Below are 13,793 nucleotides of genomic sequence, written 5' to 3'. Positions count from 1 at the left end.
TTAAGATAAAATGAACACAAACCTTAATCAAACGTCATATGAAACCAAATCCTCCTATATAAAGCCCACTAATGATATACAGACATTGACTGTCAATGGGTCTGTTCCAAACCTAGTAAACTGCCTTGCCTACATAGACAGTTGCCTTCTAAGGGTCCTTTCAAACACGTTATTGCCCTAAAAAACAAGTTTGATGGAGCACAATGCATATAACAGAACGCAGGTGTCTCAAAACACGCTTTTAAAGGGTTTTTTACCTGACATAGCGTCTAAACAACACAAAAGGAGATGTTAGGCACCATTCACTTTCATTGTATAGGAAAAACAAAAAAGATACAATGAAAGTGAGTGGTGACTGAGGCTGCCATTCTGCCTAACATCTCCTTCTGTGTTCCATAGAAGAAAGAAATTCATATGGGTTTGGATTAATGATGTCAAAAGTAACAGAACTTTTGTACCAAGTCGATACTAAAATAAAAAAAGATGTAATGAAACCAGTGTTTCTGCAGTACCTGTAGTAGTTGAGTGCGTGTTCTGTGAGTCTTTAATCTTATTAAAATAATGATATGTCCTAGTTTGATTATTAAACCGCATATGGATGAATTTAAATTAAATAAATATGCAGTCTGCATGTACTGCGTGCTGCTAAGTGAATGTGTGAAGCTGTTCATTTGCTGAAAATGCAGACTGATCAAAACACCACAGTTTATGAGCATCGCGCACTATGCTTATTGTAGTCCAGTACTGTGCAAAAGTTTTAGGCACTTGTGAAATATGTTGCATAGTGAGGATGTCTTCAAAAATAATGCCATAAATAGTTTTCATTTATCACTTAATGTCATACAAAATCCAGTAAACATAAAAAAGCTAAATCAATATTTGGTGTGACCACCTTTGCCTTTAAAACAGCACCAATTCTCTTAGGTACACCTGGACACAGTTTTTCTTGGTTGTTGGCAGATAGGATGTTCCAAGCTTCTTGAAGAATTCACCACAGCTCTTCTATCTATTTAGGCTGTCTCAGTTGCTTCTGTCTCTTTATGTAATCTCAGACTGACACGATGTTCAGTGGGGGGCTTTGTGGGGGACATGACATCTGTTGCAGGGCTCCCTGTTCTTCTATTCTAATCTTTTCTATTTGCAAAATTAAAGTTTGGGAGTCTAACATTTATATTTACTATTGACACACTAAAGCTGAAGATATAAATAACCATCTTAAGACAAATGCTTTTGTGAAACATCTTATGTGCCTAAGACTTTTGCACAGTACTGTAGATGACAGAGCGCTCATTCACTGTGATGCGCGCAGCACCTTCAGACTATATATTTACATAATGAAATCACAGCAATGTGCGCTTCAATAATCAAACCGGGTAATATAATCAACATCTTATCTGGAAGTGTGAACCTACCGGCAACACAGAACCGGAAAAGCCTTCACGTAAATCTTGACACACGAAATAAAAAATAAAAAAATGCGACAGAAATATATTACTAGTGTTTAGTAAAATGTATTTTATTATTATTATGTTAAACCTATATCTCACAAGAAAGAGTGCTGTTTTACTGAATAGAAGTTTTCATCAATGTTTTAATTTGATGAAATGAAATTAAAATTTAAAACCTGCAATTCAGAGAATGTGGAATTTGGGAAGAAAATAAAACTGATTTCATAGGGTAAAAAAAACATAAACTAAAAAAACTTGAAGCAATGTTTACTTAATTGAGAAACAACCAAAGCAAACAAGCTATTGTTTTAATTTATTATTTACATTGAAATATAACATTTTAATAGGCTAAAGGAGTGTGTTCAAAAGCATATTACCTATTCTCTTTTTGGTATCGGAATTGGTATCAAAGATCTTGAAATTTTACTGGTCTCGGTACAGACTACTGAAATTCGGTATTGTGACAACACTAGTTTGGAACAAATTAAGGGTAAAAAAAATTATGACATAATTTTTATTTTTTGGTGAACTATCCCTTTAAACCAATGAGTAACCCATTTTGATAAATATCCACAGCTCTGCCCTAAAGATGTCAATTTTGCGGTTGGTGATAAACTATTTCATATAGGGGAAAACAACACTTCTGCTGCTATACTGGTAACTCAGTATGTAATTGTGTTATGAAAATCCTCTGAAGTTTAACAAGAAAAAAGCAGCAAACGTTAGGAAATTTATTGATTCGCAAGGGGGAAAACCCCCTCCCCTCAATAATTAGTCAAATTATATACAAATACACAACAACAAAAAAAACACTAATAAAAATCTACTATTTTTGGTAACATATTTAAAGGTTTTCTTTTGTGATCAAAGTAACATTTATCACAACAAAACTCTGATGTGAATCTTTGACAACATGTTATAGAAAAAATGAGCAAATATTCAAGAACTGTTAATGGAGCTGGATGTCATGAAAATTATTCGCATCCACCCTGAAAAAGAACTGATTCTCGATTCACAACTGAAGCAAAAAGTTACAAGCATGTCTCTGCATGTTTTTCTCAGCCACGAAAACTAGAAAATAGACAATTTAACTTGTGTCAGCAAGGGCCTTTACATGTTGACAAGACACACTAAACAGACAGAGCAGAAATAAACACAATCAATCACACAGATCACGACTGAAGGCTGTCCGCTCACGTTTCAAGACAAAAGCCCACAATAACATCCATCATTGTCCATCACATCTTTTCTTAGGAGCTGTCTGATTCTGTTTATATTAAGCACAATCAGTAGAGCGGTGTTTCCCAAACTGGGGTACGTGTACCCCTGAGGGTGCGTGAGGTGACAATGGGGGTACACGAATAAAACTTTTAATTTCATCACAGTCTAAAATAACATTCAAACCCAGTTCATGTATTTCTCACTGGCAAAAATAATTTTGTGTGCCCTCTACTGTAGAAACACCAAAAAGGTTGTGTCATAAAGGTCAGATAAATATGCCATGAAATAACCCTATCTTTTGCAGTTAAAAAAAAAATGCATCTACTCATGCGTCGTGCATCACACAAGTTTCTTTTTCGCCAGCCCAGCACACTGCTAGGTGACGTAGCTTTGTGATAGCAAGTAAAATTGATACTTCACTGTTTACCAGACTCGCACATGTCAGTCGTCCACGATTTTAGTTTGTCTGTTTGTTTGATTTTTAGCAGTTTAAAATGTAATTTGTATTTAAGGTTAAATGCATAGGGAGTTTTGATTCTGATGGTATAAGTTCATAAGCTTTGATGACAGGTGTCTGACATCCGGTGTGGCCAAAATAATTTTCCACATTCACACACAGTAAATTTCACTCACATTTGCTCACATGCTAGATACCTGTTTTTACATTGTTGCATGATGTTTGTTCAGCAGATGAGCTCAACCTTGCTAACAGTGTCAAATGTGGCATAACAACCTTGAGCTGACCGCACAATTGCACAGATAATTACTCGAAGTCGGCCGGCAATGCCGTACCTGCAATGATGCGCAATTCCAGGCACAGAACTGAATGCTATTCTTGCATACCACGACGTGATGAGAGGGAAGTTTTCAAGTTATATCATATCTAGCATACCCATCTCAATCGGTAAGCCATATATTCAATATGTAAACTGGTGGCCAAAAGTTTAGAATAATGTACAGATTTTGCTCTTATGGAAAGAAATTGGACATTGCCCGCCCGAGAGACCGCACCGTGACCTTCGTCGCCTGGAGAGCAAGGTCGGTTGCCGAGCGCAGCTCCTGCATCAAATCTGGGGTGGAACTACCCTCGTGCAGTTCCTCTAGCGCCTTGGCTTGGTGGACTTGCAGGAGAGCCATGGAGTGCAGGGCGGAGGCGGCTTGTCCAGCGGCACTGTAGGCTTTGGCCGTCAGGGACGACGTATACCTACAGGCCTTGGACGGGAGCTTTGGGCATCCGCACCAGGTGGCGGCGCTCTGCGGGCATACGTGCACCGCGAGCGCCTTATCCACCGGGGGAATCACCGAATAGCCCCTGGCCGCCCCACCATCGAGGGTAGTGAGGGCGGGGGAGCTGAAAGATCGGGGCTGGGCAATAAAAGGTGCCTCCCACGATCTTGTCAGCTCCTCATGCACTTCCGGGAAGAAAGGAACTGGAGCGGGGTGTGGCTGCTTTGAGCGGCGCTGCAAGCCCAGGAACCAATCATCGAGCAGCGAGGGGGGAGCCCAGCTGAGGCTTCTGCGTCCGACTGGACGAGCCCACTCAGCGTTGCTGCGTTCGAGAGCTCATCAGCTTCGCAGGCTCCGAACAAGAGGTCGAACTCACCGTGAGACATGCCGGCGGACTCATCCGGAAGGTAGAAGGACCGAGGCGGGGAGCCGCTGGGGTGGCTTGCTTTCTTACGAAAGCAAGTCGCGACCGCAACGTTGCCATGGTCATGTTCTCGCAGCGAGTACATGATCCATCCGTGAACACTGTCTCCGCGTGGGTCACGCCCAGACACGAAAGACAGCGATCGTGACCGTCAGAAGTTGAGAGGTAATGACTGCAACCAGGAATAACACACAAATGGAAAGGCATCTTTAAAAATATGCGTCTTTAAAAAGACGTTCCGTATGTGCCGGTCTTTTAGAGAAATATACTCTCTTTTTTCTGCAGTGCACCAGTGCAGAGGAGGGAGAAGCCACTGAAATGCACCATCAGATCCAGCAGAGGTGAATGAACAGTCAGCTCAGTAAACATCGACCGTTCGGCTCCGAAGAGAAAATCTGAATGAGTGGTTGCATACCAGCTCCTTTTATACACGTATGTCCGGGGGAGTGGTATGCAAATACCACTCGCCAATTTTCATTGGCCTTTTATCAAAGATCAGAGGTGTCTCGGGCTCCCAAGAGTGACCCCTAGTGTCAATACATCGACACAACGTTGAGTGAGTGACAGATGGGGAACCAGTGTTGAGTGGGTAGAATTCAATGAAGCTGTCAGCTGAGGATATGTGAGGTGTCTATTTCTCAAACTAGAGACACTGATGTACTTATCCTCTTGTTTTGTTGTACATCTGGCTTTCAACAACTCTTTCTGTCCTTGTTAGAGCCAGTTGTCCTTTGTCTTTGAAGACTGTAGTCTACACCTTTGTATGAAAACTTCAGTTTTTTGGCAATTTTAAACATTGTATAGCCTTCATTCCTCAAAACAATGATTGACTGACGAGTTTCTAGAGAAAGCTGTTTCGTTTTTGCCATTTTTGACCAAATATTGACCTTAAGACATGCCAGTCTATTGCATACTGTGGCAACTCAAAAACAAACACAAAGACAATGTTAAGCTCCATTTAACGAAACAAATAGCTTTCAGCTGTGTTTTATATAATGGCAAGTGAATCTAGTACCAAATTAGCAATTTAGCATGATTACTCAAGGATAAGGTGTTGGAGTGATGGCTGCTAGAAATGGAGCCTGTCTAGATTTGATCAAAAATGACTTTTTTCAAATAGTGATAGTGCTGTTTTTTACATCAGTAATGTCCTGACTATACTTTGCGATCAGTTGAATGCCACTTTGGTGAATTAAAGTACCAATTTCCTTCTGAAACAGCTAAATCTGTACATTATAACTTTTGGCTGCCAGTGTATATGATTAATATAACATGTACAAAACATGTACAAATATGACATGCTTAATATAAGGGAGTTGTTTTACAAAGGTAATTGTGTTAAATATACATATTTTTAAAATACCTTGTGTGAATGTTGTCTATGCGTTAGATAGGGGGTACGCAAAAGAATGTTGAATGTTTGGTGGAGTACGCCACTGAAAAAGTTTGGGAACCACTGCAGTAGAGTAAATGTAAAGCTGCTTTTTGCAGCTGTCGGTCAAAATCAAATACACACAGAAGAGAACAAATTAGCCTGTTTTTCTCTATTTATTTATTTGTAGTTTTCTTACTACAGAAGTGCATCTACAGATTTTTTTTTTAATGCTGCATTCTATACGGGTCTTGCATTCGCCTATGCACTTATATATTATTAATTTATGAGACATCTTGATGCATGATCAGCATTTAAAAGATTTTTTACATAATGCACTGGAGACCTAATAAACTGTTTATTACAACTACAAAAACCTACATATATTTTAACTAAAATATTTTACATGAAAAATGCCACACAGGGACTTTAGCTAACATTTTTGTGTGATGAAACAAATGAATGGTTGAATCAGAGATTCAGACAGATTTAAGTGATTCACAGAAATGAAACTGACCAAATCTTGCTATTGCTATTATACTGAAGTTTAAATCCGAGATGCTATTAAAATATGCATATTTACATATTTATATATCATAATGCTTTCATGCTTGCAAACCGCTAAACAGAATTCTAGCAAAACTAGTCTAATGACACAGACCTCCAAATAAAAAGTGCATTAGAAATCACTGCAATATACACAATGTTGCATAATTTTATATTGCAGGCAAAATCAACAGTATATATTCAGTATATATCGATCAGCACTAATGTGTGCTAACTGCTAGACCAAGCTGGAACTTGATATTTGAGTTCCAAATTTGATTTCTCATTCAAATCTTTATGTTAATATTTAAAATAGTTTAATTGAATGATAAATATTTGCCGACCAAAATCCATGTAAAAACCGGCTAATGTTAGTTTGGATTTGATTGGGCAGCCAATTTGTTTATTTATACTCATTTATATTTATTTTATTGTGCACACAGCCTGTAATTTGGAAACTCATAATAACTGCATCTTAAAAACCCACACACAGACCACTCCCCTTTATGCTAATAAACCCTCCCTTTTATAACACTATTTAAAATCAGCCCCAGGAAATGGAACTGTGGGGGGTAAATCAGTAACTGTCAAGCGCTTCCTTTCTGAATGTGATTAAAATGAGACACCACGATTTCATCTCTGAATTTCAGAGCATTCCTAATGCCAAGGTCAATCCGGATATCTGATCTGTAGGTTATTCAGCCCTGATTAGATCATTGTATCTTTGAAGACGGCTGAATATCTTTATGGTTTATGTTCTCCAAAGGAAAAACATCTTTTGCATATGCAACTAATCAAGTCGTTGGATTTTTCTTGTCAATAAACAGGGAGCTCTTTGGCAAAGGGGTTACACATTATTTGTGTCCAACAGCATGGTGTTGATCGCTAGTGTCAACGATTTGTCCTCCATCAATTTTGCTTTTGACAACTGCGGGCACCAGCAATCAGGTTAGGTTTAGGGTTGGGGTTTGGGTTAGGGTGTATGGTAAATAATATATGCATTCCTGTTGAATGAATTGCATCATTTACAACTAAAAACAACATGCTTTTTGGTGCCACTCTGTGGACATTTTATCCACAAAAAAAACTGAAGCGGCACATGCCCATACGTTCAATAACACTTCCAGCTTCGGCCACTGGGGGCAGTGTTTAGAAATTTGTAAAGAACAGATGGATTTCAGCAGCAAAACTTTCGACCTACTGAATTCACAGTGAGATCAGTTTGCAAAAACAAAACAAATGTGGTTGGTCATTTTACATGTCAGCCAGAATTTATCTTCCTGTCTAAGTGGGCGGTTCTTGCACAGAATAAGCTCTAAAGTGGACCATACTTTATTCAAATAGTCAAAAGACCGGCTACGTGAGACTAGGTTAAAAAATAAAGAGTTTCACGGCTAAGGTCTTTGTAAAAGTTTGACAATTGTCTGCAAAGTTTTCTTCCCAGGAGAAACTGTGGCTATCTATTTCCAGTTTTATAATGTCATTCAGCCTGACAGTATAATATCCTTCTGTGTCAGACAACATCAAACCACACCTCCCTCTCCAGTACGCTGCAGCTAATAAGTGCAACTCAATATTGCTTTAATATCATTACTGCCCTCACCGATTGTAATTATAGCCCTGTAAATGACAGCTCAGTCTCTTCATACTAACCTCTCACAACTAGGCCTGGCAGAACCTGCCTGCTTCCTGTATCATCAGTTAGTTATTGGTGTCTACTTCAGTCAGGATTGAGATGACAATTAAAGGCGATGCACAGGAAACACACAAGGTTATAATACAAAACTCAATTAAGCAACAATGTGATTTGTCTCAAAACAGAGCTGGAGGGTGAACCTTTTTTCCATAACCCAAGGTCACTTGAATATTATCAGTGGGTGTTTTTTCAACTACAAGCTCTTTAATGTCCCTAAGGTTGATATTGAATAAATCTAAGGCTCAATGATTTCTGCAATGCAGAAAACACAGACAGAATCACCAAATCCTGTCATAAAACTGCTGAACGTCACGGAATTTGACATATCTGGGATCAATCTAATGTATGAATGCAAAAATAATAAAATTTAAATTGTGATTTGTCCTAGTATGATGATTAAACCACAAAAGGCTGTGATTTAATTAAATAAATATGCAGTCTGCATGTGCTGCACGCTTCAAAATGAATGTGTGAAGCCGGCTGCTCATACATTGATAACAATGCAGTGGTCCTTTTAAGGCTAAATAGTCTCCGATCATTAGAAACAAGTGCGCTCTGTGTGTAGCAGATTAAAGAGAGCAGAGAACTCATTAACCTTGAAGCATGCAGCACATGCAGACCATTTATTTATAGTAAACCATCTAGCGAACTGCTTATTTGGAGGTGATAAGGTGCTGTCAAAAAACAATGAGAAACTCGCCAAAATAAAAGCTTAATTAAACTGCGACAGAAATATATCACTACTATATAGTAAAATGTAATATTCAGTGCAGTAGTAGTAATAATTAATAGTAATAATAATAATATCAATAAAAATTACATTATATTTAAGCAATGTCTCACAAGCAAGAGTGCTTTTGTACTGAATAAAAGCTTTAATCAATGATTTCCTTAATACTGTGATTCTCTGCTGTGCAGCACTGTTTACATTTGATTAAAGTTCAAAAAATTTCTTTTGATTAGACAGTTTTTTTTTATGATAAAATTTAAATAAACTTTAAAACACAGAATTCAAAAATAATAAAAACGGAAAACACTGAATTTGGGAAAAATAAAACAGATTTTATCGGGCCCTATTAATCAAACTTTTTATTTGTTAAATGAAGGTTAAATTATAATTGTCTTGTAAACTTTTAACCATGTCTTAATCATTTATTTTTGCTACTTTTCAAATGCCTTTTTTATGTACAGATTGTCTTGTTTTATCCTTGTCTCAGAGCCACATTTAAAATTTTCGAATATAAAAATGCATCTTAAAAATATTAAATATTACATTTTAAAAACTGTGATGCCTAAAAAAAAAAAGATTAAAATAATCATAAACCAGATTTTTTGTGTGAGCAAGATTTTGTAAAAAAAATACGAACCTCAGTTGTGGTGTAATTTTCACTATGACCAACAATTTGCCACTAATAAAGGTTTATCAAAAGTTAGAAAAGTAAAGAGTGTGCTTGAGATTAAATACGAGTCATATACAAAGAAAACAAAGGAAGAAATCATGGTAAATATTGTTTTTTTTTTTATAATCACAGACTATATACAGACTACGTTGGGTTAGTCACGTAACCCAACTTTTCCCAAAAACCTGCACTCCAAAGATACCAAATGAGCTTTATTGTGTTGTCAAAAACAATAACAGTAAAATAGCGCCCTCAGCTGACAACTGTTATGTGCAACATGGCATAAAAATGGCATTATGCCTCAATAATTCGTTGCAACTATAATACTATGAGAACGTGCAAAATGATTGACAGGCAGAAAGCGGCCCATGGACACATTTTTATTTGCTGTTTACAGAGTCTAGGGCTGTTAAAGAGACCGGTGAGATATCTCAGGACACTTTTCAATTTTCATTAATATCTTTCAGGGAGTAGTAACATTTTTTTGCACACCTTTCTATGAATAAAAATCACTTACAGCACCTTTATGTTCACAGGGCCAAAAGGGCTCACCCAATTTGCTGAATTTTAAAGGAAAGGTTTACACAAAAATGAACATTCAGCCTCATGTCTTTCCATACCTGTATGACTTTCTGTCTTCAATAGAACACAAAAATTAGATGTTAGGCAGAATGTTAGCTTAAGTCAACATTCACTTTCATGCATTTTTTGTCTATACATGAAAGTCAATGGTGACTGAGGGTGTCAGTGCCAAATATCCTAAATACCATCTCTATTTGTGTTCAATGGAAGATCGAAAGTAATTCGGTTTGGAACAACATGAGGATGAGTAAATGATGAAAGAATTTTTCTTTTTGGATTAACTATCCCTCTAAGTGAAACGGATATGGGTAGTCAAGATGATTTCAGGGCCTGCGTAATGAGTGTTGTGCCCAGGGCATTGGTGGCACGGTTCAGTTTGCACTGCCTGAGCCCATTTTGAAATGTAAACATTGTAAGTCTAATTAAAGGGAAGCCTTATCTGCCACACAGAGCACATATGCATTACTGCAACCTCAAAGAGAGCTACGGCTAATTTTTCATGAGAAGACTGATGTGGCAGGGCAAAATTTTTAATGAGCTGTTCAAACTGTAAGGCATTTAATAAACAATCCCAATGATGAAGGATTCAATTTAACAGTGTTCCTGTTGCAGTTTAACGAGCATGTGTAAACATAAGCCATTAAACCACTGATGAGAATGCAAACACCCAAACAATAAAAGCTCTCTATAGCAGAGGTTCTAAGCTGATGGATCTCAACCCAAAAATGGGTCACAGGTCTGTTCTGACAGGGTTGCGGACAGCAGGTAAAAAACAATGCTAAATGTATATAATAAAAGGCTACTAAGTACTTACCATATAATTGTGCATAGTTAGGATAGCAAAATAGTCTTATGAACTTTAAAAATGGAGGAGAAAATGTTTTGAACTGTCAGTTTAACGTGAAAAGATTTTTCTAAGAAATATATGTATAGACATACTGTATATTTGGAACCTGAAAAAAATGATTTTCAACATCTGATTATGTGATCAATGCACGAAGACCACCTCTAGAATGCCAAAACAATGAAATTACATTTGTCGAAAATTGCCTGTTCTCCATGTTCTAGAACGTACTGCTACCGTGACACTCCATGGTAAGCATGCATTGAATATTGCATAGAATAACAATGTGATTTCCTCAGGTCACAGGCTCTCAGGGCGGCTTTTATCAGTTTTATGCGTCCCAATTGGTTACTTTAGTTCTGTGAGCTACCAATTACATTTGTTTGTGCTGTCAAACTCAGCGTGTATTTGTGCAATGACACACATGTGGCATATTCAAATTCAGGTAGATGTCAACTTTTTCACTTCACTGCAGCTGCACCAAAAAAAAAAGCATGTCAGAAAAAATATACAGTACTGCATGGCCTGAATGAAATAAATCAGAACAATCAAATCTGAGTATGGAATGTGCCCTTTATCATAAATCACAATGCCCATGGGAAAATACCAATTTAGGACATTTCTATGCATTCACATTGTATGAACAATACATAAGATTGAGGTGTCAGCACTGTGAAGTTGTGCTGAATCATTGTGTAAAGTATAATATTCATGTGATTTAGCAAAATTTTGTTGTCAACATAAGTTCTGAATGTATTTCTTCCAATAATTTCAACAATTTTGAGAAAGATATGTTTTGAGTGCACACATAGACTACAGTAGCAAAATACATGTTTGGAGTGCAAATATGGATCATAGGTTTTGAGTGTAAATATATTTCTTCTCCAAACAAATAGTTTTACAGGGGTCATATTCTACATATTTTAAAAAATGTCCCCCCAGAGGTCCACTTTAAATTTCAGTTTATTTCTTTCTTTTTCACTTTCTTGGACTCTGACTCTTAGAATTAGCTGGTCTTTTTGTACTGGCAAGAAAGTGTTCATTTCTGAAAGTACATTTCAGCAAGTACAATGAGCTTGTTTATTTCAAAAGATCAAGGAAAATTTGATTTATCAAAATGTGACCACTTTAAAGGACCAAAAAGTTTAATTTATGGGTACACTGTCAAAAAAAAAAAACACTTTTTTTTAAAAGAGCTCCAAAAATGTTACCTTTAGGGGTACAACAGCTTGTCACTGGGGCAGTACTCAAAAAGGTACACCCACTGTATCCTTTACATGTCAACTGGAACGTATTTGTACCTTATCTGTCCATAGGGTACATATTTGTACCTTAGGATTTAAGGAAGGCACACTGAGTGTACCTGTAAGGGTACTGTCCCAGTGACAAGCTGTTGTACCATTAAAGGTACAATTTTGCCCATTTTTTCTGACAGTGTAAGCTTTGTAACTTGTAACTTCATTCAAAAGGTTGCAGCAAAAAAAAGTGAACACAAAAAGTAAATAAATATCCAATAACCCAAGTGTTATTGGGGTTTAATAAGTCCTTTAGGGTCCAAGACTTAAATAATGATGTAAATAAAGTCACTTTAGATGGACCATAGGCTTTCTTGCAAAGTTTTCATAAAAGATCACAAAAACAGACAACAAACTGCAGTGTGGCTCTGACCTTTTGGTGCTGAACATGTTGGCAGGGGTCTCTTCTGTGACTCAAAAGTTTCCTTCAGGGACAAACCTGAGAAAGCAACAAGGCAGACAGAATATTAAGAGCAGAAATGTCAAGGTGACCTGAGATTATTCCAAAATAACACTGATTATCTCCCATCAAACCAAAGCAAACCCTATCCATAATAGATCCAAACATAGTTCCCTGAAGACACTTTACAGCTGGTAAACTAGCCAAAAACATCAGAACATAGGTTATTTTCTCTTGCAACACAAAAATAGCTTATATAATGTAGAATGAAAGCAAAACTTCATGAACAAATAATTCAGACCAGTTGTTTGCATTAAAACAAATCTGACTCAAAAGAACAATTTGTTCATGAATCATATATAACTACTTCTCTTATGAATTCTCATGAAAGTGCCAAGGAGAGCTATAGGGCAGATATGATTTTCAGTGAATCCCGGTCTGTACACAAAAAGCTATCATACTGTATGTCTTCAGAAGACTATGAATATAGCACACATGTTGCATGGACCACATTTGTGATGCTTTTATGGTGCTTTGGCGTTCTTTTTAAAAAGCTTGAAATCTCCAGTCCCCATTATTCCATGTAATTGCAGGGAAAACAGTGTCAAGTACATTCTTCAAGATTTCATCTTCTCTGTTCCATGGAAGAAAAAGAAAGAAAGCCATGCAGGTTTGGAACGATGTTGGGTGAACAATTCCTTTAATCATCATCCAACAAGAATGAAGGATGTGCACTGTAATGGGTAAAGATGGGCAAGGAGGAGATAGGAACCGGCTGAACAGTCAATGTAACTTTTAATAACAAATGAACTTGAATCAACTCTCACTCACACAAGTTGGTGCGACTATCCTTCTGAGGACTCTCCATAGACATAATGATTTGTATACTGTACGAACTATAGATTCTATCCCCTAACCATAAACCTAACCCTAAACCTAACCCTCACAAAAAAAAAAACTTTTGGCATTTTTACATTTTCAAAGAAACATTGTTTAGTATGTTTTTTAACCCATTTGTTTTATGGGGACACTAGACATTTCCTCATAACCAACATTTATAGCATAATACCCTTGTATTTACCAGTTTGTAACCTAAAAAAATGTCCTCATAAACCACCCAAACCCACCCACACACACACAGTCCTCATGGCCTGGCCCCGCCCTCCTCCTCGTCACATGCACGTTTCCAAAATAACACACCGCTAGTTCACAAACTCAATAGTAGAGGTTTCATACAGATTTCTGTGACTGATAGTGTCTTGTATATCCTAAGAAAACAACAGAGCAGAATCTCTGTTAATCTGCACACCTGAACGGATGCCACATTCATCTGCATGC

The 13,793-nt window shown here is 37.2% G+C and overlaps 1 protein-coding gene across 1 annotated transcript in view; it reads right to left on the bottom strand.

The window, feature by feature from the left end:
* The window catches only part of LOC127454461 (oxidation resistance protein 1-like), a 240,049-nt gene that overhangs the window by 199,651 nt on the left and 26,605 nt on the right, over positions 1–13,793 (bottom strand). The window contains exon 2 of the mRNA XM_051721687.1: positions 12,429–12,494. Within this exon, the coding sequence (XP_051577647.1) occupies positions 12,429–12,445 (17 nt within the window). The 5' untranslated portion in view covers positions 12,446–12,494. The remainder of the gene's footprint in view (positions 1–12,428; positions 12,495–13,793) is intronic.

This window comes from Myxocyprinus asiaticus, chromosome 16 (genome assembly GCF_019703515.2).
Source record: "Myxocyprinus asiaticus isolate MX2 ecotype Aquarium Trade chromosome 16, UBuf_Myxa_2, whole genome shotgun sequence".
In the NCBI taxonomy this organism is placed as follows: Eukaryota; Metazoa; Chordata; class Actinopteri; order Cypriniformes; family Catostomidae; genus Myxocyprinus; species Myxocyprinus asiaticus.
This window is presented reverse-complemented; position numbering and strand designations above follow the sequence as displayed.